General features: G+C 46.0%; 1 protein-coding gene across 7 annotated transcripts in view; it reads left to right on the top strand.

Annotated features, from left to right (window-relative positions):
• LOC120816889 (ELKS/Rab6-interacting/CAST family member 1) overlaps positions 1-22,396 on the top strand; it is an 84,378-nt gene that overhangs the window by 8,405 nt on the left and 53,577 nt on the right. For all 7 annotated transcript variants that reach the window (XR_013467260.1, XR_013467259.1, XR_013467258.1 and 4 more), the window contains exons 3-14: positions 91-168; positions 266-421; positions 7,982-8,238; positions 8,336-8,507; positions 11,045-11,119; positions 11,820-11,975; positions 13,221-13,388; positions 13,465-13,632; positions 16,672-16,809; positions 18,207-18,347; positions 20,111-20,251; positions 21,876-22,069. Coding sequence is in view for 4 of the 7 variants with exons in the window: in XM_078100251.1 (XP_077956377.1) it covers positions 91-168; positions 266-421; positions 7,982-8,238; positions 8,336-8,507; positions 11,045-11,119; positions 11,820-11,975; positions 13,221-13,388; positions 13,465-13,632; positions 16,672-16,809; positions 18,207-18,347; positions 20,111-20,251; positions 21,876-22,069 (1,844 nt within the window). In the remaining 3 variants the exon portion in view is untranslated. The remainder of the gene's footprint in view (positions 1-90; positions 169-265; positions 422-7,981; positions 8,239-8,335; positions 8,508-11,044; positions 11,120-11,819; positions 11,976-13,220; positions 13,389-13,464; positions 13,633-16,671; positions 16,810-18,206; positions 18,348-20,110; positions 20,252-21,875; positions 22,070-22,396) is intronic.

The raw sequence follows: 22,396 nt of genomic DNA, 5'->3' as shown, positions 1-22,396 counted from the left end.
AATAGACAAAACGTCCTGGAAAGCAAACAAAATAAATGAAATGATGTTGCTATTGTCTAAAATAGTTTACTTTTGTTGCTGTGTTGTCAGGTGAGAGACGGAGCGATGTCAGACCTGCAGACGCAGTTAAGAGAAGTGCTGAGAGAGAACGAACTACTACGCAGAGAAGTAAGGACACACACACACCTCTAAATAACACATCCATTCATGATAAATACAATAAAAAAGTCTAAGCTAACAAACAACCTTTGCTGGGTTCTTTCAGCTGGAGGCCAAAGAGTCCAAGTTGAGCTCCTCGATGAACTCTATCAAGACGTTCTGGAGTCCAGAGCTGAAGAAAGAGAGAGCGCTGAGGAAGGACGAAGCCACAAAGATGTCCGTGTGGAAGGAACAGTACCGAGTGGTGCAGGAGGAAACACAGGTACGGAATGAAGCGCCCCTCAGTGTGTGTGTGTGCATCTACGTGTGTGTGACGTGTTCCTGGCACAAAAGCGATCATGTCACAGAGCGTTCTGGTGGGTCTTTTCCCCCGGGGAAGCCAGGCGGCCTTGACGAAGGCTAAACGGATGAAGCGTGGTGGGGTGAGGGGGGGGCTGGAGGGGGGCACCTGGTCGGGGGCTCCCAGCTGTCTGCTGGTGCAGAAGCCATCTGGAGTGAGACGGAGACACAGCGAGTCTGGCAGGAAGGTTGCGATATTATACAGGACATGATTTGCACCCGTACTGCCTCATTTCACGCGCCGTCGTCCTCAGAACCGGACCGGAGAGGCCTCGTCACCCGCTGCATTTTGGGCATTAGAGGGAAAGGGGGGAGGAATTATTCGGGGCTTTGATTTTGCTCCCGAGACTCCCGATACAAACTCTCCGCTAAAGTAATTGTGTTTGGGAAAGGCACTCAGGTTGTGACATTACATCACCGGGTATTAAATCACTCCTCTAAGAAAAACACTTGTGTGTGTGTGTGTGTGTGTGTGTGCAGTATACCCGTGTGTCCTTGTGTTTGTGCGTCCCTAAATCTCAGAGGTTGAGAGTGTGAGTTGTGTGTGCGTGCTTATTCAAAGGAAGCCGAGTTGGGGAGAACAAAGGAACAGATGAAACGTTTGATCGACCCCTCATATTTGGCTTGCTGCCACTAAAAGCATCTTTCACATTTACACCCACACAAACACATACACTCCTATTTAAGTCTGTGCCTGTGTGCTGTTATGTTGAGACATTTCCTATGTTGGTAAATGTGTGCTCTCTCTCTCTCACTTGATCCCTCCCACTTTCACTCCCTTTTTCCCCCCTTTTAACTCAAGGTGATCTCATTATCCCGCCACTTTCTCTTCAGTCTCTCGTCTCTGGTCCCCATGCTCATCTCCTCTCTCTTTCTCCTTCTTTCTCTCTCCTCTTCCCTTCTTCAATTTCTGTCATCACACAGTGAGTCAGCTCCCTCCCTCCCCCCTGCCTTCCCTCTGGTCTCTGTCTTCGCCATCATCTCTGTGTTAAGAAATTCGAATTAGGCCACCTCCCACGAATTCTGGGATCCACACACACACGTGCAGAGGAAAAGCACACCTCATTTTCAGCCTCCGTCCTCGCTCACTTCTTGACGCCTCGGCCCACTAACTTCACCTCGCTTCCGCCCGCCTCGTTCTGTTCCTCCTCTCCTTCCGTCTTCACTCCCTCTGCTTAACTCCTTCACTCTCCATAGTTTTGCCGCGTTGTCAACGTGGATTCACATCCAGAATAACCGACATTCCAAACATCATGTATGTACTGGTCCGCCAATAAATTATGCTCTAATAATCTGCAGCACTGATGACTTGTTAATGACTTGATTTTTCAAAGATGAATGAAGCTAATGAATCAACCAGTATAGCACAGGCTGATTTATCAAACACTATTGCCAAACGTGGTTCGGGGATTAGAATATATACCGTCGTTGATGAAAGTGCACGAAGCTTTGAATTAATTTAATGTTAATTACCAAACAGTTTTTCTTCTGTCAACAACTATTTCGCTCAAAGCCTTCCACTGCAGAAAACTCCCAGTCTCACCGGCTCCTTCTCTGTCGCGCCGCTCCAATCATCCAATCAATCGATGCCAATACGGGTGCCTGCTCCGTGCAGCCGCCGCTGCTTTGCTTTGGTGTCACTTGTGTGTGCGTGTATGTGTGTGTGTGTTTTCAGCTAATTTGTTGCACCTCGTTGATCTCGGCAGGAAGGTACAACGTTGCGTGTGGAAAAGAAAGAGGGGCACGGGGGGGGGGGTGAAGGAATGTCTGGAATGCGAAAGGAAAGCACGACTTTCTTTTTTGTCCTGCCCCTCTCGTCTTCTCTGTTTCTCTCCGTCGTCTCGCACAAGGACGCACACCTTTTGCTAAAGGGTGGTCGGCTCGCATTTAGCCGACAGCAGAAGGCAACCAAATGACCACAATAGGATGTAGTACAATACAATACAGTATGCACCCTGAGACACCTTGATTAATGTGCTTCTCTGAGAAAGAAGTTGTTTATGAACATCCTGTCTTCCGGGCACCGAGTCGTACCAGCTGAACAATGAGCTCTCTGTCTGTCCTTTTCTGAGGCTGCTGGACTCCATCCATCACCTACTGTACTCCCAGCGAGCCATCTGACGCCATAACCGGTGTGTGCATGTGTGTGTGTGCGCATGAGACAGGCGGTGCATAAGAGGGAGAATCTGTGCCCTTGCGTGCACGCCGGCAGGCTCGCTTGCGTGTGTGTGTCAGGACAATTGGGCTGTTTGGACGGGTTTGTGCGTCTTTCCGCAGGCACATATCGTTCGGTTGCCTGCATGTTTATAATGGTGTTTTTGTATTTGCGTGTGCGCGCAAACAGCACGCGACATGGAGCCAGACGTGCAAGCATTGGGTGGGTTTTATCAGGCGTGTTTAATGGGGGTGTGAGCGGTGCTGTGTAAGAAGTTGTGCGTGTGTGTGTCTGAGGAGTCTAGAAGAAGCGCAGCAGCCGGTGGTTGTTGCACTTTTACCGCTGCATTGTTTTAATAATTCAGCCTCAAGGTGCTGGGACAAAGGTGCATGTTTGTGGCTTCTCTTCCTCGTTGGTAATTCACAGTATGACATCGTTCTCGGTTCGTTAGGTTCAGGAGGACCGTAGAGAGAAGGAGCGATGGCCTCTTCTCTCCTGTCCTTAGTTATTTGCCGTCCTCTATTTTTCTCCGGGCCCCTTTCTTTTCTTTTTTGTCGCGGAGGGACGGAGCAGAGGAGACATTGACTGGCACTCCGGTGTGCTTCCCGTTCCATGAACGCGGCAGTAAACCAGGACTTTCGGATGTCTTCCGTGGAAATGCCTCGAGCATCTGGGACCAGTTCAATTCAAATCCAGGCCAGAGAAATGTTTTTCCTCATTTTCTTAAGAGCACATGAAAGAGCAAATAAACTACACTTCCAAACAGGATAGAAGTGATGGATGGGCTTGAAGAAAGCGGTCAGGGATGAGGACGGAGAGACGGAGAGTGAGGAAAGGACAAATAAAAAGAAAGAGTCCAACTAGTTGAAACTAGAAAGTCTTCTTGGTAATGAGGTTCCCTCCAAATGTAACTTTTCTTTTTAAAAATTTGGATGGAAAAGTTGTTTGGCCAAGATGTTTTGGGTCAAAAGATGGGGTGTAGGAAGGGAAAGGAGTTACGGAGAGTGAGGCAAACACACGCACAACACACAGACACAAAAGGCCTCTGCAAACACTGTGAATTCCTCTGCGTCACGCTCATGAGCTGCAGAAGTACGCCAGCAGAATCGCTTTGACTGTTGTTTTTTTGGCCCTTATCAATACCACGTTCCCATTTCTCATCCCATTTTTCTATCTAGTTTTAAAGGATTCAGCTTTCCCCCCTAAAGAGAGGAGGCTTTTCTGTCCACAAGGAGAGAGTGAGAAAGAGAGAGAGAGAGAGCGAGAGAGACAAATGTATTTTCGGAAGCCATCTTTTTGGTTAGATGTCGGGTACAATGGCGGGTTGTTCGGACTCAGCAGCTTTAATCAAATGTTTGGAGGCTTTCTCTGTAAATGCTGGCCGGTCCACAGTCACTAGTGGAGCCACTGAAGATGGACTTGGCAGATGTGAGTGTGTCTGAGTACATATGTTGGAGTCAGAGTATATGATTCAGGAAAAGCCTCAGCAAAGTTTGGAATTTTTTTTTTTTCCAGCCTGATTTTGATACGTGATACAATGTTCTCACTCTCTCTCTCTCTTTCTCTCTCCCCCTTTCCCACTCTCACTCTCTCTCTCTCTTCGTGCCTCGTCCTCCTTCCTCTTCTTCGTCTGTTGCCTGCCGTCTGTCCGCTCTCTGCTCACAAACCTATGACTCATTATTCCTTCCTTGTTGTGTGTCTGTGTGCGTGTGTCGTTGTGTGTGTGTGTTTGTCCATGCATACCGTCCCCGAGTATAAAATGTCCTCTTTAACTAAAATAATCTCTGCATTCTAGTGTGTGTTTGTGTGTTTCTCACACATGAACGCTCAGCAGTAACAGATGGTCCTCAAACCTGTGTGCTTGTTTAGTCGGGATGGGTGAGGAGGAGGAGCAGAGGGATGGAGAGAACGAGGGAATAAGGTAAATAAAGGGCACGATAGCGGGGGAGGGAGGGTGGGACGGTAAAAGAGCAGATGGACAGAAGGTGGGGGGGGGCACTTCCTCTTTTATTTTTTTACAAAGTGTTCATTTCACAGTGGAAAGAAATAGGGACGGGAGAGATTTGAAACTGAAGGAAAGAGAGGGGCCGGTTCTCCCTCTCTTCCTACAAGGCTGTGATTGTGAGAGTTTCCTCGTCACTTTCTCCCTCCCTCCTTCCCTCAGTGTGTGTTCGCGTGTGTGTGTCTGAAAATCTGTGGTTGCCATGTCTTTCCTTATAAGGAGTCGGTTTGGGAAGAGTTGGTGAGGAATGAACAGAATTACAGTGCAGTCACTCACAGTTCTGCTGCTTTTATTTCTATTCTAAAGTCTAAAATATATCTATCTATTTCTATATCTATCTATGTCTATTTCTCGCTCATATATAGATATATAGATAATATATCTACACTTTAATATATCTATGTATATGTGCTTCAATAGCTTGACATCTGTAATGAGCTAATGTCTTGACGGAGGCAGTGTTTCTTTGAACCCACTCTTGTGCAGTCCTGACCCCGATGTTGCGAGTGACTGATCTGAGTTAGACTTTCTCTCTCCTCCTGGCTGTTCCCTCCTTCCTCCTCTCGCTCCTGTCATCTCCCTCATACACACTTATTCTCGTCTTCGTTTGTACAACGCGATCCGGTCCTGTTTCCTTCCGTCAGTGTAGGAAACTGGGGACCGTCCTGCGACCCTTCCGCTCATTCCTCTCATTTTTTATTGATTTCCTCCCCTCAGTTGTGTTCTTCATCCTCCGGCTTTGTCCTGAGAGAGGAGAGAGAGAAACGAGAGAGAGGGAGCGCGTTGATCTGCCCGTTGTCTGAAGAGCGAGTGGGCGAAACTCACGGTCATTACGACCGCTGCCTCCGCGTCACGTGTGCCTGTGGGCATTGTTGTGCTCTGTGTGCTCTGTGTGTGTGTGTGTGTGTGTGTGTGTGTGTGGGGCAAGGGGGTGTGTACACGACGTGACTCAACCGCTGAGCGCAGAATAATCACGTAAACAATAATAACGTAGGGATGGTTAATAGTGATTGACGGATGAGCAGTGACCTGAGGGGGGGGCAGAAATTATTTGCACCATATTTGCATTTTCTCTTTTCTGTGTTTTGTTGGAGAAAAATGTAGAAGGCTCGTCTTTTTTTCTTTTTTTTAAACAATGTTCCTCCTTTGATATATTGTATCTTTTATCCCCAATTACAACCACACCTTTGCTGTCATTACGTCATCAGAGGCGTCCTCGCGCAGTAAGAAGACATTGAGACGGATCATACCTCTCAGTGAGAAATCTGCTTTTCACCAACGCGCATACAGCTGACACGCCCACAGGGTTTGCAAATGTGCCGACAAAGAAAATATCAAATTCAGGCGATTTGTTTCGTCGGGGGGCGGCACGGTGGCGTGGTGGTTCGCACTGTTGCCTCACAGCAAGAAGGTCCTGGGTTCTATTCGGCCCAGTGGCCTTTCTGTGTGGAGTCTGCATGTTCTCCCCGTGTCTGCGTGGGTTCTCTCCGGGTTCTCCGGCTTCCTCCCACAGTCCAAAGACATGCTCTGGGGATCAGGTTAATTGGGGACTTTAAATTGCCCGTAGATGTGTGAATGTGAGTGTGAATGGTTATATGTCTCTGTGTAGCCCTGCGATTGGCTGGCGACCAATCCAGGGTGTACCCTGTCTATCGCCTGAAGTTGGCTGGGATGGACTCCACGCGACCCTGTGTGCAGGATAAGCGGTTTGACAATGGATGGATGGATGGATGGATGTTTCGTCGGGCTCCACTGGGATCCCCCATAATATCTCCCACTGGTTTGCATCAGCTTGTAGAATGTGTCCGTCCCTCTACCGTCCTGTCGTTTGTCACGTTACTACACAGTCCACATTCATTTAAATATAATTTTATATACATATACATATAAGCTGTAGTGCAGCTTGCGAACAAAACGGGAAAAAAATCACTACGTTATTTTTGATCTAATATTTCTGAACGTTGTTTGTGTTGCGTGCCGTCACCGTGTCCACATGTATCATGTGAACCATCTCACATGTGTATGTGTCTGGATGCACGCGTGTGCTTCATGTCCGTCAGAGTTTTGAGTGGCGCCCCCTCCCCCCTCAGTCCTCTGTGTCATCGTGAAGTGTCTTACAAGGTCAAAGGTGAAGAAGCCAAGAAGACAATTCAGCAGAAAACTGAGAGGAAAACTCAGTTCTGCGCTCATGTTTTCGCCGCCTTGTCCTTATGTCCTTATCTCCTTCGCTGTTTTTGTTTCCTACTTCCTGTTTGATATCACACTCCCTCTTTTCCTCCTTTCGCCCCTGTGTTCTCTGAAGTTGTGTGTTTGCACTGCATTCGCTTGACTTTAACACTGTGTGTGTGTGTGTGTGTGTGTGTGTGTGTGTGTGTGTGCACACATTCATTTTCTGTGTGTGTGTTTCTCTCTCATCCTTTTGGCACACATATTTTTTGTTTTTCAATGTTTGTTTATATTCATAACTATGAGGATGATATGAATGATTCATATTGTTAAACCACTTATATAACCCCCTCCCCTCTATTATTGAATTCTTTTCTTGGTAGAAGGAAAAGAGATGTCAGTTCAAAGCGCTTCACGGACATTTTAACTTAAAAAAGAATTGTCACCAAACCATTGAATAAAACTTCTCCTTGCTTTGCTAATACATCAACTTTGTATCCATGCACTATTTAAAGTTATAATTCTTCAATTTCAACTCAATTTAATTAAATGTCTTTGTGTATTTTCACCATATGGGTGGGTTAGTGTTTGCATGTTTGAGGGAGGAATTTTAGTTGTCATGGAGACAAAGGGAATTAAACCAGGGAGAGGGACTGTCTCTCCGTCTGTTTGTGCCATCACCACGAGTGTGCGAGAAGCCGTTGTATGAGCCAGCAGACAAACAAACAAAGTAATCCAATAAGATGTTTTATTGCTATACTCTGTACATCCGCCCCAATGGAAATATAATATGTAGAATATAAAGAGCATGACACGACAAAGCAGGTGCTTTGAAGTCTATTTGTAATCACCATCTCTTCTTCTCTTCCCCCTCGTCTTTGATATCCAAGAACAGCTTTTCCTCGCCTCCCCGCTCATCCGTCATTCTCTTTTAGGCTTCCCAGGTTTGCACCACTCGCGTTTCCAATACCTCAACTCAGGCTTCCACTTCGTCTTCACAGTGATTTAAAAACTGCTTTGAATTCTGCCAAATGATATGAAAGCTCTACTAACCACTGACATGTTTGGTCAGCTGACGGTGACCTTCTGAACACGGCCTGACCAGAATCTCAGCTCCTGGTACAATAAAGTTTAAGGATGTCTTCTTTCTCTTCCTCCAGCACTTTCAGTGCTCCATCCAGGCCTTACAAGACGAGCTCAGAATCCAGCGGGACCTCAACCAGCTCTTCCAGTCCGACTACACCGAGTCCGTCCACCTCGGTAACCACCCCTTCGCCCCTCAGGACATGACGGAGGAGAACTTCCTGCGCCTCCACGGCGAGTACGAGCGCCAGGTGAAAGAGCTCTTCCTCCTGAGGAAGACTGTGGAAGAAATGGAGCTGAGGATAGACACGCAGAAGCACACGCTAACCGCCAGGTGAAGTGTGATAACGCCCATCGCGTCAGTGCTTGTCGCCGTTGGAGGCCGCCGACGTGTGACGTGTGGCGTTTGAATCTGTCACGTTCTCCAACAGGGACGAATCCATAAAGAAGTTACTGGAAATGTTGCAGAGCAAAGGCCTGTCGTCACGGGCAACCGAGGAGGACCACGAACGTACCAGGCGGCTGGCCGATGCTGAGATGACCATCCACCAACTGGAGGGGCTGATGGAGCAGAGAGACAAGGAGATGCTACAGCTCAGAGAGGTCTGTGCGTGTGTGTGACCGACCCAGTGTGGGTGTGTGTCTTGTGTGTGTTTGTGTGCAGCCAGATGTGGGTGGGTGTTAGTCAAACCCTGTCGTATCCTCCCTGTCTTGGCTGATGATTTGGCTATTATACAATATAGAAACATCAGCTCACAAACAAACAAAGGAATGTACAGTTTTTCTACTTTGATTAATTTCTCACAGCTGGTTTTATTCTCAACATGTTGTTTTATACAACAGCTCCCTCTAGTGGAGAGATGTTCTTTATAAGAAACGATTATAAAACATGATATCATTATTCTTTCTGTTCATTTCAGCACACAAAAAACTGTAGACAGACCTTTTTCTGAACGCATTCATTAACCTATGCAATATGTTTATTTTACACACAGTACAGTATTAGATTAGTATTATAAGATTTAATCAGTGAGTAGAACACAATATTTAAATGAAATACAAAAGTGTAATGGACAGGAAATAGGTGGAAATGAAATGTTTATCAAACAAAAATAATAGAATAGTTTTTTTCACATAATCCATTGTCAACAAACAAGTACTGATCTCAGACCAGCCTTCAACGATCGTCTCCAAATACATCATGGACCACGGCTGTGAGGGAGAAATGCTTTTACAGACACACACACGCGCACACACACGTGCACTCGCACACAAGAGCAAGTGATGCATTATTAAATGTATCACAGGCAGCTAAAGACTGAGAAAGAGAATTAGGAAGCACCATGATGTTCTTTCTATAAAAAACGTTTAAAAACATAATTAGGAGACACAGTCTCTTCAGATTATTACAACTCTCAAACACATTTACTGGACGTTGCGTCACATTGCATCAGTGTGCCGGACAGAGTGCTGCTTTTTGAAGTTTTTTGTTAATGCCCAAGCAGTAAAAGTGGAATAAGATCATGCAATCTGTGGAAGATTTCAGTTTGGCTTAAAGTGAAAACTACTGAAGTAAATAACCCAGTGTGTTGTGTGCAGCTGTGTTGCAGACCTCCCGCCGAACTGCTGACACTTTCATTTGGAAATGGTTCACTTCACTAATTAACAGATTAGCCCTCGCAACTTCCTGCAGCTATTTCTTTTAACTGTGACCAAAAATGTCCGCCAGTGAAGATCAAGTTGATGCACAGAAGTCAAAGAGTGAGAGACTCAGTATTCACCATCTTAATTTTGCAATAGCTCTTCATTTTGCTTTAAAAGGTCATTTCACCTCCGTACTTTGCAACGGCTGCATCAGCTCTTGTTTTACCTTTACCACCCCAGGAATATCTGTGTGTGTGTGTGTGTGTTTGTGTGTCTGCTCATTCATGAGCATTCATAGCGCCCATGCAGCGCCTTAAGCCACGGCACCCTCCCTTTCACATGTGTGTGTTTTTGTGCGTCCCGTCTCATGCATTCACCGCCTTTGTCGGTGCGTTTCCTCCAAAGAAAAGCAGTGAAGCGCACGCGGCCACGTCGTCCCCCTTCTGCTTTCACCCCCCCAATACTCTTTCACCCTGTCCTTTCTTTCTTTTTTGTGGCTTTTTGTATCTACCACTTCGCTCCCTTTTTTTTTTACTCTCCCCATTTGCTCTCACGTCATTTGATCGGGGAGTTTTCACATCGTCCGGACAGAGGGAATTTCCTTGCACGTAGTTCAAATGAGTTAAATTAGGACTTTTTATCAGAATTTTAGGAAGAGAGATTTTGTAGAAATCTACCAAAGTCTTACAGGATTTTTTTTGTCAGTGAATTAGACAGATATTATCCAGTAACAGCTTACTGCCCGCTTCTGGATCTGACTGAATCCTGCTCCCTGCCGTCTACTTCTTTTAATCATTTGAAGCCCTACAACTGGATTACTGTTTTGATGCATTATTTTTAAAATCACCACTACTTTTTATTAGAACCTGAAGGCTTCAACGCTTTGAGCTAAACCTCTGAACCAGCATCGCGTGAGGCTCTCACATCTGACCCCTCGTCCTCCTTTGAGGCTGAAACGGCGTGAGCTCAGAAGGATGTGGGATGGGCGGATCGACCCGAGGAGGCTGAGAGCCAGCGCCTCTTTGAAAGGGAGACTCCTCGTTCCCGCCTCCGCCTCCGTCCCCGTCTCTCCCTCCATTCCAGTTTCTCCCCCCGTCCCTATTCCCCCTTATTTCCACGTGTCCCCCTGCTTTCAACCCTCGCCTCCTTTCTGCCCTCCCCGCCATCACCACCTGAGTCCCTCTCCCTCCTTCCCGGCGCCGTCTCCCCGTTCCCATCGCCACGCCGCCCGTCCCGTCCTCCTCCCCTCTTCCTGTTCCCCTCAGTACCCCTCTTTCGTCGTCGCCTCGTCCTCCCTCCGTCCTTCCCTCTATCACTCCCCGACCTTCCCGGCCCCCGCTCCGCGGCCCACGCCAGCCATTCAGCCTTCCCGCCACCCCCCTCCGTCAGCCGCTGTCGCCTTCCCTCCCGGCGCGCGGCCCTCTCCCCCCTCCCTCCGCCCCCCCGTGTCTCCCTGCCTGTCGCCCGCTGACCATCGGGGCGTGTGTGTCCCTCAGGAGCTGCACAGGAGGTACGAGGCAGCGCCGGAGTCGACCAAGACCAAGGCCTTGCAGACGGTCATCGAAATGAAGGTGAACAACACAAACGTCAGCTGTAGTGGAGAGTAGTTCTCAGATGTTTTGATGATCTAAGATCGATGTCAGGTACCAGCTTCATATATCCAGAATCTGTCAGGTTACGATTATTTTTAATAATTGTGTTAGTGTTATGTTCCGATGTAACGCATCATAACGTGACGGTAACACACTTTAAGTCAGTTAGAATTTTTACAGGATGAATTCTGTTGAGAAAATCCATTTTAAGTTTGAAACATCAGCTAATGGACACAGTATATATTGTGATATTGGCATTTTCTCGTTGTTGGTGGACACTAGTTATTTAACAGGATAAGAAGCATGCTCGTTTCCCAATTATCTCTGTTACAAAAATGCCAGTTATAATTTGTATCTTATTGTAAGTCTTTCCCATTTCAACTTTTTTGTCCTTAACAACAATGAATTATTTCATATTGGTTATGTTTACGCCACTTCTCCAAAACCAGCTAATTATTGCAAATGCTGTTAATACTGTAAATTCTGTCAAAATATGCTGCTATGCTCTATTCCTCAGTTCCTCAATCAAACTGTTACCTTTCATAATAACTTTCTTTGATTTACTGTCCAGCTCTACTCGTCGGTCCGAAATACCAAAGTAATGCACGTCCCTACCTGATATCTAGGAATATCACCGGGTCTTTTTGCCATTAACGCGAGCTTGTCGATGTCCCGCCAGGATGCCAAGATCAGCTCGATGGAGCGCGGCCTGAGGGAGCTGGAGGACGAGGTCAACATGCTCAAGTCCAACGGGGCTCTGAGCAGCGAGGAGAGGGAGGAGGAGATCAAACAGATGGAGGTCTACAGATCCCACGCCAAGTTCATGAAGAATAAGGTGACGCGCACACACCCCCACACACCGTTGGTTATTGTCTCCCAAAAAATGCAAGAGAAAGAAGATTCTGCTTGCTGCGGAATAACTCAACTTCTCTACACTTTGACGGGTGCAGCTTTAGAGTCAGGAACAGGAAGCGTTACAGCGGGGGCCACGCTCACTAAAACAAGCCAGTAGTTCCGTCATGTGGGGAGACGAGACAGTTTGGGAATTCAGTCAATGTTTCCTTCTCATGTTTGTTTAAGCTCAAAGCCTTTTTCTGTGTCTGGGATTTTCTTGTGGAAGGTATAATTCACAGCTAGTTTTTATCACATTGCCCATTTCTGTTTTTATCATTGTTGGCATCCATGCTTAGATTTTTATAGTAATACACTGAATGATTACATAATTTACATCATTAGCATGCTGGCAGTATTACAGTGTATTTAAGACCATGGGTCAGCAACATCCATATCATTTGTTAGTAAGAATAAACTTCATGATATCTTCAATGGACATAGCAGCTTGAAACAATAGTTGTCTTATTTAGAACCTGGTTAAGAAGGCATAGAAAATGTTTCATGACTCACCCAAGACAATGTGTCCTCCCCGACAGCATCATTTATTCCAAAACCCTCATCTTTACAGGTGCGTATTAATTACCAGCTTGCGTGTCATACGTCATTTGATTCATGGTCCACGACCACCTGTTTTTCAGGTTTTTTCTTCTTTTTATCATTTTGGAATAACTGAAAGAATTGACCCCGACCGGCTTGTAAAGTATGGATAAGTAGCTTGGGAGCACAGCATGTCTCAATAAGTATATTAAACTGGTCTGACTTTAATGTATGTTGACCCGTTTTCTGGATTCCAGGTGAGAAAATTGAAAATGAGTCCAATTTGTGGCTTATACTTGATGGAACTCACAGATTCCTGAGCTAAAGTAACACTCATAACACCCTTTATTCACATTTTATATAATTGAATGTGGACAAGACGAGCATTCACAGCCCCTTCTCTTTGTTGGTCTATCATTATGCACCCTTGAGCAAGGCACTGCACCCCTAGTTGGTCCAGTGGCGCCACACAACGACTAACGCTATGATGCATCAAGTTAGTCTTATACAACAGGAGTCATGAGTAACAGCTAAAACCTAAACCTGCACCTTAAAGTAACGCGCTGGACTAAAACATTGCATCATCATAAACCACGTAATCCTCCCCAGCACACACTCTTACTTAATGTCGTGTGTGTGTGTTACTCAGATTGAACAAGCCAAGCAGGATCTGGGACGTAAGGACAGCGAGCTTCTGGGTTTCAGAACCAAACTGGAAACTCTGAACAATCAGTTTTCTGACAGTAAACAACACGTGGACGTACTCAAGGAGTCACTCACTGCCAAGGAGCAGAGGGCCGCCATACTGCAGACCGAGGTACAGTTACTCCTCCATTAGCATCTGTTGCACAGGAAAGTCCACCTTTGTCAACATGCGCTTTTTCCCCACGCAGGTGGATGCGCTGCGTCTCCGCCTGGAGGAGAAGGAGTCTCTCCTGGCTAAAAAGAGTCAGCAGATATCAGAGCTGACGGAGGAGAAGAGCACTCAGCACGGAGAGATCAGCGACCTTAAAGACATGCTGGACGTCAAGGAGCGTAAAGTTATCGTGCTGCAGAAGAAGGTACTATCTAAGACTAAATATACATATTTATCAATATAAATAAGCTTTTTTTATTTAAATAAAGATGTTTTAAAAATTGAAAAAAAAGTGAATGTGAGTGTGAATGGTTGTATGGTGAGTGTGATGTGAGTGTGAATGGTTGTATGTCTCTGTGTCGCCCTGCGATTGGCTGGCGATCAATCCAGGATGTACCCTGTCTATTCGCCCGAAGTTGGGTGAGATGGACTCCAGCCCCCCCGCGACCCTGTGTGCAGGATAAGCGGTTTGACAATGGATGGATGGAATGGATGGATGTTTTAAAAATTGTAATTGTTCTCTAAAATGATTTTGTGCATGCAGAAGCATGTGATTCTCTTTCACTGACATCTGCATGTACAAAAATACTACAAACACTAGATGGGGCTGTAGGACAATGTGTAGTTCCGCAGCTGATGCAGACAGATGGGCAGCAAAACAGAGGAACACACAGACAGACAGACATAGAGACACACAGACAGGCAGCGGGACAAAAGGACCGAAAGACACATAGACAGACAGAAGGACACACAGAGACACACAGGCAGTGGGGCAAACAGACAGACAAAACAGAGTGGCACACAAACAGTCAATGGACAGAAGGACACACAGACAGACAGAAGGAAACACACACAGACAGACAGACAGGCAGTGGGACACACAGACAGAGAGACACAAAGGCAGGCCGAGGGACACACACAGGCTGCTGTAGTAGCTGCAAGAGTTTCAAAGTACTTTTTGCATATTTCTGGCCAGTTGTGTTTTTGTGTGTGTGTGTGTGTGTGTGTGTGTGTGAATGTGTCTCCGTGGTAATACTGTCAGTTAGATGGATGTGCAGGGCTGACCCTCTGTCTTTGGTGTCTCGACACACACACGCACGCACAGCCACACACGCATACTGACACACAGACGCTACTTTGGGATGGATGGGGGAATGAAGTGATGACACGCTAGAATCTAACAAATTAAGTGTGAAGAGTGACACAGAATCCAGTATACAATGGAATTATCCCATTCCATTTTTCCATACCCCCCCTCAGTCCCCCCGCCACCCCCCTATCTGTGAGCAGATAATTGATGGAGACACTCAAGCAGACAGACACAAAGCAGGACAGGGAGGGGGAGGAGAGAGGCAGAGTATGTATGAAATCAGATGCATACTAATGAGTTCCTCCCGTTCAATAAATGATGACCTCTGCCGTCTTCAAATAGAATACAGTCCGGTGTCTGAGAGGAAGACGGAGATGCTGCTGGCTTGCTTGCTTGCTTTGTCTAATCTGCACTTATGATTTCTACCCTTTTTGCATGTGGCAAAAAGATGATATACTTTTCTTTCTTCTGTTCAGTTCCCCCCTCCCCTTCCTCCGTCTTTCACTTCTCACGGTTTTACCCGTTACCATCACATGTTGCCCATGGCGGAAATCACCTCGAGTGCATTGAACTTCATTCTTCTGATCTCCCATCATGCTTTTGTCTTTGTTTTTTCCATTTTGGGCTCAATGCGGAGAACGTCATGACATGGATGAAGAGAGGCTTCAGCTGGTTATTGTTTTGTTAACATATTCCAGTACATTATCACACGCACACACTTTTGGTACTGAAATAGGACAAGACAGGCAATGAGTGTGTGTTTGTAAATGCCGTGTCTGTGTGTGTGTGTGTGTGTGCGCGCGTTCTCATGCAGAGGTTGTCAGTTTCAGGAAGTGCAGACGCGATCAAAGAGTCGCTCTGCCTTTCAATGTCAAGTGTGTGTGTGTGTGTGTGTGTGTGTGTGTGTGTGTGTGCGAGAGAGAGAAGGAGATGTCAGTCAGGCTGTCAAGTGAACAGTTGATTAATGAGGCGCTGGAAGTGTTTTACTGTATGAGCACACACACACACTCTCTGTGCTGCTGTAAATGTGTGCGTCTCACCTGCAGCGGAGTCAGAGGTTGCATAGCAATCGGACTTTCTATTTTTTCTGTGACAGGTTTTCAATTGCTTGATTTCCTCTCTCTGGCAGGGAGAAACACGGGAGGAAAGAGAGCAAAATGTTGTGATTCTACCACTGATGCTCCCCCTCCACCTTGCACGAGCTCTCCGTCCCTCTCGGTTCTCCTCAAGTTGTTATTTAATTTCAATTTGTAATTTTTTGTTATTTCAATTTGTTATTCCTGAGATCTCAACCTTTTTGTCCGTCCATTTATAATGAATACCACAAAGTTGACTCCTTATCCTTATCTTAGTCTTTGATCTCTCACACACACACACACACACACACACATACAGTACACACAAGCACACACACACACACACACACACACTCTGCTGATTGTGTGTTTAAACAGAAAACGAACCGGCCACCAGATCTCTGTGAGAGCAACCGGGAGAGAAACCGAGGGAATGTGTGTTCGTATATTATGAGAGAAACATATTCACTGACTGGGTGGGAAAATGGCCACTTCAGCCATTAGGTTTACCGCGGATCGCCAAATGGGAAGCAGACGTTAAGCTATCTGTAATAAGCAATAAACATTAACAGGAAGGCGGGATCATAACATAGTAAAACAATGATTAGATCATTTTTCGGAATTACTAAATATTTGAATTGTTACTTGTTAGTTTGATTGAATGGCGATCACATTTTTAATATTAGGCCACATCAACTAAATCCTCCAAATCGTTATTATTTGTTTCTGTTACTAGTCCAACGGATACATTGGCAAGAGCAATATTTTCATTTATTGTAGCTTAATTGGAAATACAATATGCTGGATTGTTGTTTATTATAATTATTCAGATTCATTTGTTGTCTTAATTTAGCCTGCAGTGTTGTATGCTTGAGAGTTGTCCACGTCCATGTTGCTATACTTCTTATTGCTTATAGCTCTTATCCAGGCTAACTGAACGCTGTTATTAAACTGCCTCGAATACCGCCTTGGCCGAGTTCGAGTGCTGAAATCACTTTCCAACATAACATCAGTTGCAGCCAAAATAATTGGAAAAACAGGTCCAGTGATGAGTTTTTCTCTCCTCTCTACCTCGCAGATTGAGAACCTCCAGGATCAGCTGAGGGACAAAGAGAAACAGCTGGGCGGACTGAAAGGCCGAGTCAAGTCTTTGCAGACGGACACCTCCAACACGGACACAGCGCTGGGGACGCTGGAGGAGGCCCTGGCTGAGAAGGTACACACGGACAAAAGCCCGGTACATGTCTCTTTGCGAGGACACACAGAACGCAGGTCGAGCTTAGGTCAACCTCAGAGCGAAGGTTACGTTACGCTAATAACAAAAATGACTTGGAACGAATGGAAATAAACCAATAATGGCTTCGGACGTTTGCTCGTTAAAAATGAGCTCCAAAAAGGCTCCAACGTGGGCTTTAAGCCAGTGGGATTCCAACCAACAACCACGCCGCGCCCGTCTGCGTGTCCACATTCAGGCGTCGCAGCCGTTAATCTGCCCCCCCCCCCCAGAAAAACACCTGCGCCTGGGAACCGAACCCCCAACCGCCTGCTTGACGACCAGTTTTCCTTCACGGAGGACTCGACCCTGATTGTGGGAACCGAACTAGTGACGCCGTTACTTCAAAACGTTTGATGAGAATATGTTTTCGTTCTGCCATGCGCGATACACACACACACACACACACACACACACAGGAAACCGGGCTATTAATTGTCCCGGGTGTCAGCTAGATGTGTGAGTGTTGGCAGGCGGAGGTGGTCGCCGACGCTAACTTCACTCAAACCACTCTCGCTTTCTTCCTCCAATTTCCTTGTTTTTCGGGCCTTTTGGACATCTTTCCTTTCTTCCTTTTTATTTCATTTTCTTGGTGTTTCCACCCCCCCCGCCCCCACCTTCTCCCTCTCATTGCGTTATCGCTCCTTTTCTCGGTTACTCTGTGCTGTGTGATGTTTCACAGCAAAGTGTTTTTAACGTGACTCATGCCGTGTTTGATGCCAGCAGTTTTGGCCGTGCAAAACAGTATAGACGATCCTAATATGGAATATAAACAATCATAATCAATCAATATATACAATCATATCTGTACTTGAGAGGACCCTCAGTGAACTATTTCGATTTACTATGATTCATTGACAAACCAATGAATCCACCAGTAAATCATTTATAATTCTGTAAATAGTCCCTTAAAAGAACCTTAAATCGGTCCTTGTGACGATAGAGCGATGGGATACTAACACACAAACGCACAAACACTAGTCGGAACACACATTTGAGGCCTTTTGTGCTGCTTTTGTGTGCGAGAACTTTAATCTTCTCGCCTGACCTGGCCGCTGTGTTGTTCTATAGCTGGAGAGTGTCGATAGTGTTTTAGTGGTTGTGAGTATTTCGTCTGGTGCCAGATTGCATTACGTGTCTGAAATCACTGTTGGCCGTTAGTTCCTGTCCAAGCTGCCATGTACATAAAGTTTAATGCCACTGTTATTAGTATAGAAACTTGATATTGAGTGACTGTGAATAACTGTTGGAGCTTTTGACCACCTCTCTCTTGCCTTATCCACTCGTTATGTTCTCTTACCCTTCTAACCTCCATCCCCCTCCTCCGTCTCGGCGTCCAGGAGCGGATCATCGAGCGGCTGAAGGAGCAGCGGGAGAGGGAGGAGAGAGAAAAGGGCGACGAGATGGAGTCCAGCAAGAAGGAGCTGAAGGAGTTGAGGGGGAAGGTCTCCCATCTGCAGGCTGACCTGGCTGACCGTGAGGTAAAAGGCAGAGAACACTCTCAAGCATATCTGTTGCAGCAAGTCACCAAAAAACACACCCGCTAGGTCCCTGCCAAGGAACTGTGATTGATCTATCGCCGTGGAACAAACCCCCGGTTCCTCCTGAGGTCCTCCTGCTGAAGGACAACAATGATAAACCGGTCACATTTCCTTGACAACGATACGCTTCACGACCAATGAAAACAGCGAGCCCGGATTCCTCTTTTGCTTTTCGACCTCATGCAAAGCACCAGAGTGCAGTCGCAGAGGGAGAGACGGGATGACGGAGCAGCTTTAAGCACCGGCTCTCCTTTCGTCATCCTGCAGCAGTTTCAATTAACACTTTGATAACACCACAACTGGACCAGATGTCAAACCACAACCAAAAAGTGTAGCACATTTATTGACATTATGACGAAATACACACCTTTATACTTATCAATACGATTATTGTTACATTTAATGCTCCACATTTGTCAGTACCAGTGGAGAAGAACACTGCAACGGTCCTTTCAGGTGCATTTTATCTTTTTTACAGTCTTTACAATTCTGACTTTACAGTCAGAAACAAAAAGACTTTTAAAGATGAAACAAACAAGATGCACTGTAGGTTACTACATTTTAGAGATACAGCGAGAATGACCTTTCTTTCATTGGACCATGGCAAGCCTAGCTGTTTCCCCAGCTTCCTTCATGCTAAGCTATGCTAACGACCAGCTTCCTCCAGTGTCATATTTAGGTTACTGTCAGAAACATTCAAATCCACATCGTAGGAAGTGAGACTTCCATGTTTTTTTTGCTTCAAAGCCTGGATGCTATATAAATGTATAAATACTGTGAAAGTATCAACATGTCCAATGTGGAGAGACATACTGTATTTAGAGCGGGAAAACAAGTCTATTCAGGCCACCAGTATGACAAAAAAAAGAATAGGGGTTGTGAACATTTTCAAGTAGAAACACCAAAAGAGTGTGAGCCTAAAAATGAGCTCGATAGACACCCTAAAATCAAATGGACATATGCTGCAGTGAAAAATCTGTTGTACATTTTTTAGTCATGGCTCACCAGTAATTTGAGTGATTGCGGGGTCATAAAACCTGTTACAGTACCGTTATATAATTTGAGATATACACAAGCAAAGTTATGGAAAAAACAGGTATTCCTCCCTCCACTGCTAAACACAGAGGTGGGGTTTGTCTCACAAAAGCAGTATACTGATTCCATATATGTACCTAAATATAATCCCTGCAAGCAGCACGGTTCCTCTGACCAAAGCCCAGTCAAACATGATGATCTGCAGTCTGCAGTTGCTATTGTCAGTCAAGGGTAAAATTACACGTCTGAGTGTCTCCCCTTCTGGTCCGTCGGTTTCTGTTGGACCGGCCCTACCAAAAGAGGAAAAGACCAGAAAAGAAAAGCGAGAGAGAGACTTCACGGATGGAGGGGTTGAGCTGGAAGAGTGAGAAAAGCGACAGGTCATGGGAAAAGGTTTTGGAGAACAAGGGGTGGAAGAAGTCTCGCAACTGCAGGAAGGCCTCAAAGGATCATTCAGGTTTCGTTATGTCAGCCATAGGAACTGGGGAATAAAAGAAAGGGGAGGATTTGAGATAAATGCACGTATTCTTAACATGAGTAAATATACAAAAATAATACCCAAGTGGAATTAAGTGTATGAAGTATCCTTACAGTACAGAGCTGCTCAGTCTCCAGCACTGCTGCACTCGCGTCGTGCCTTATCCCCCTCCGTTGTGCTTCCCTTTCAGACGTCCGTGCTGGATCTGAAGGAGAAGGCCTCCTCTCTGGCTTCCGCCGCTCTGAAGAAGGACAACAGGCTGAAGACTCTTGAGATCAGCCTGGAGCAGAAGAGAGAGGAGTGCGTCAAACTAGAGAGCAAGCTCAAGAAGGTCAGCAGGTCCGGCGGCGCCGCACCAGCACGCAAACGGCCGCCGAGTTAAAACGGGACGAGAGCGACCTCGGTTAGAAATGTGTTAACACCCGGTTAACAACCATGGTGCCGAGCACCATTCTCACACGCACACGGCGAACAATGCCAAGGCGGCTTGCGGGCATCGGAGGTGTCAGCGGTCACTTATGAGCTCGCGCTTCGCAGAACGAGGGGTCCGGGTCGCGGCTTTAATGTCCCGAGAGAAATGAAGATTCCAACCATCAACCACACAAATCCCGGCGGTGGATGCGTACACAGACTCAGACAGAAACCCAACGAACGGGGGATTTTAAAACCGAGGAACCCCTTGTCTATTTTCCAAAAGAAAAGGCCGGCTGTGTGTGTGTGTGTGTGTTTGTGTGTGTGCGTGCGTGCGTGTGCATATCACGTATTTTCTCCGACAGCAGCCTATAAAATGGTGTGTGTGTGTGTGTGTGTGTGTGAGAGACGGGCTTGCTGACAGGCTTACAGTCATTTTCACAGAGTGGAGCAGACAGCGCCATCCCCACACCCTGAATGTGTGTGTGTGTGTGTGTGATTGTGAGACGGAGAGAGACAATGTGGAGGAAGGTGTCAGTGTATCTCTGGGGTTTCTCTCATCAGAGTTGATTTCTTAGTCTTTTTCCGTTACCTTTGATGGAAAAGAAGACTGAAAACACGCCACTGTGTGTACGTGTGTGTCTGGATTGACTGACATCGTGCATTTGACGTTGTGTGTGTGATGTTTCTTTTTTCCTTTTCTATTTGTCTTTCTCACTCTTCCTCTCTTTCTTCCCTCCTCCCAGATCTTCTTATAAAACCGTCAGACACCCAAGCATTTCCTCTCCGCTTAAAGACCTGTAAAAACTGTTGTCAGCTTCCAAAACTAATAGGGTTTTTGTGTTGTGTGACCAAGACCGTGCACACACACACATGCGCGCGCGCACAAAGTCAATCTGTCCCAAGAGCAACATTTGCTTCTGGGAAACACACACAGCTGTTCTAACCTCTACACTGCTTCTAACTTTTTTTTCCCGCCTTTGTTTTGTTTCATTAGTTTCTTTTCCTCATTTTCCGGAGAAACAGAACGCAGAGAGCCAGTTTAATTTGCTTTTTCTTTACTTTGCTCACCTTTCCGTGCTCCTGCTAATCGCTGCATAAATCAACATCACGGGCCTTCGCCTGTTGCGTGTGTTTAAACCATCCAAGGCCCAAGACGCCATCCGTGAGCCAGACTAACATGCTTAAAACTATTAATGACAGAGTTTTACTCAATAACAGACACATTTATGACATAGTAACATTTACACTTAATTTGGCTTTTATACGAGCCAGGCTTGGTGTTGCTCCACTAAATTATCCTGAGATTTTTTTGGCCTTCTACGTTAAACTATCTCTATCCACAAACTATCTACCTGATTGGCTGAATGGAGTCGATCTAAAACAAAAACAGTCTGGTATATAAAAGTGTGTCTGGTCCCTTTAAGACCCGTTTGAAAAAATGTGTTAATAAAAGGCCAAATGCTGTTAAACAGTTTACAGAGATGTTGTGGTCATATCCCTTTCAACTCGGTTTTATTTACGATAATGGCTTTCTGTCCCAGGCTCAGGGTGCGGCGGCGGATTCCCAGGCCAACACTGAACTCACGGAACGCATCTCCTGCCTGGAGGAGGAGGTGACGCGGCACCGAGAGGATTCCGAGAAGGCCCAGGTGGAGGTGGAGCGGCTTCTGGACATCCTGAGGGAGATGGAGAACGAAAAGAACGACAAGGAGAAAAAGATCAACGAACTGGAGAGGTGAGAAACGATGAGAAAACCGGCCTCTGCATCTTCACTCTTTCCTCCTTTTAATAATGAATCGGTAGAAAACAAGCAGGATTGTCTGGATGAATTGATCATTTTAGATTGGACCATTCAGTCTCCAGCTGCACACTGTGGGAGTCTGTGGTCATCTTTCCTGCAGTACTAATCCACTAGTCCCTTTTTCCTCACCCTTTTCTCTCCCTTCTTTCCCCCTTTTCTCCTTCCATTTCGGCTTTATTTCTTCCGTCATTTCATCTTATCCACGTGTGTATGTTTAAACATGTATGTACTCATGTGATTCTGCATTTGTGCGAGTGCGTT

Source organism: Gasterosteus aculeatus, chromosome 4 (genome assembly GCF_964276395.1).
Source record: "Gasterosteus aculeatus chromosome 4, fGasAcu3.hap1.1, whole genome shotgun sequence".
NCBI lineage: Eukaryota > Metazoa > Chordata > Actinopteri > Perciformes > Gasterosteidae > Gasterosteus > Gasterosteus aculeatus.
Note: the sequence above shows the minus strand (reverse complement) of the source record. Positions and strands in the feature narration are given on the sequence as shown.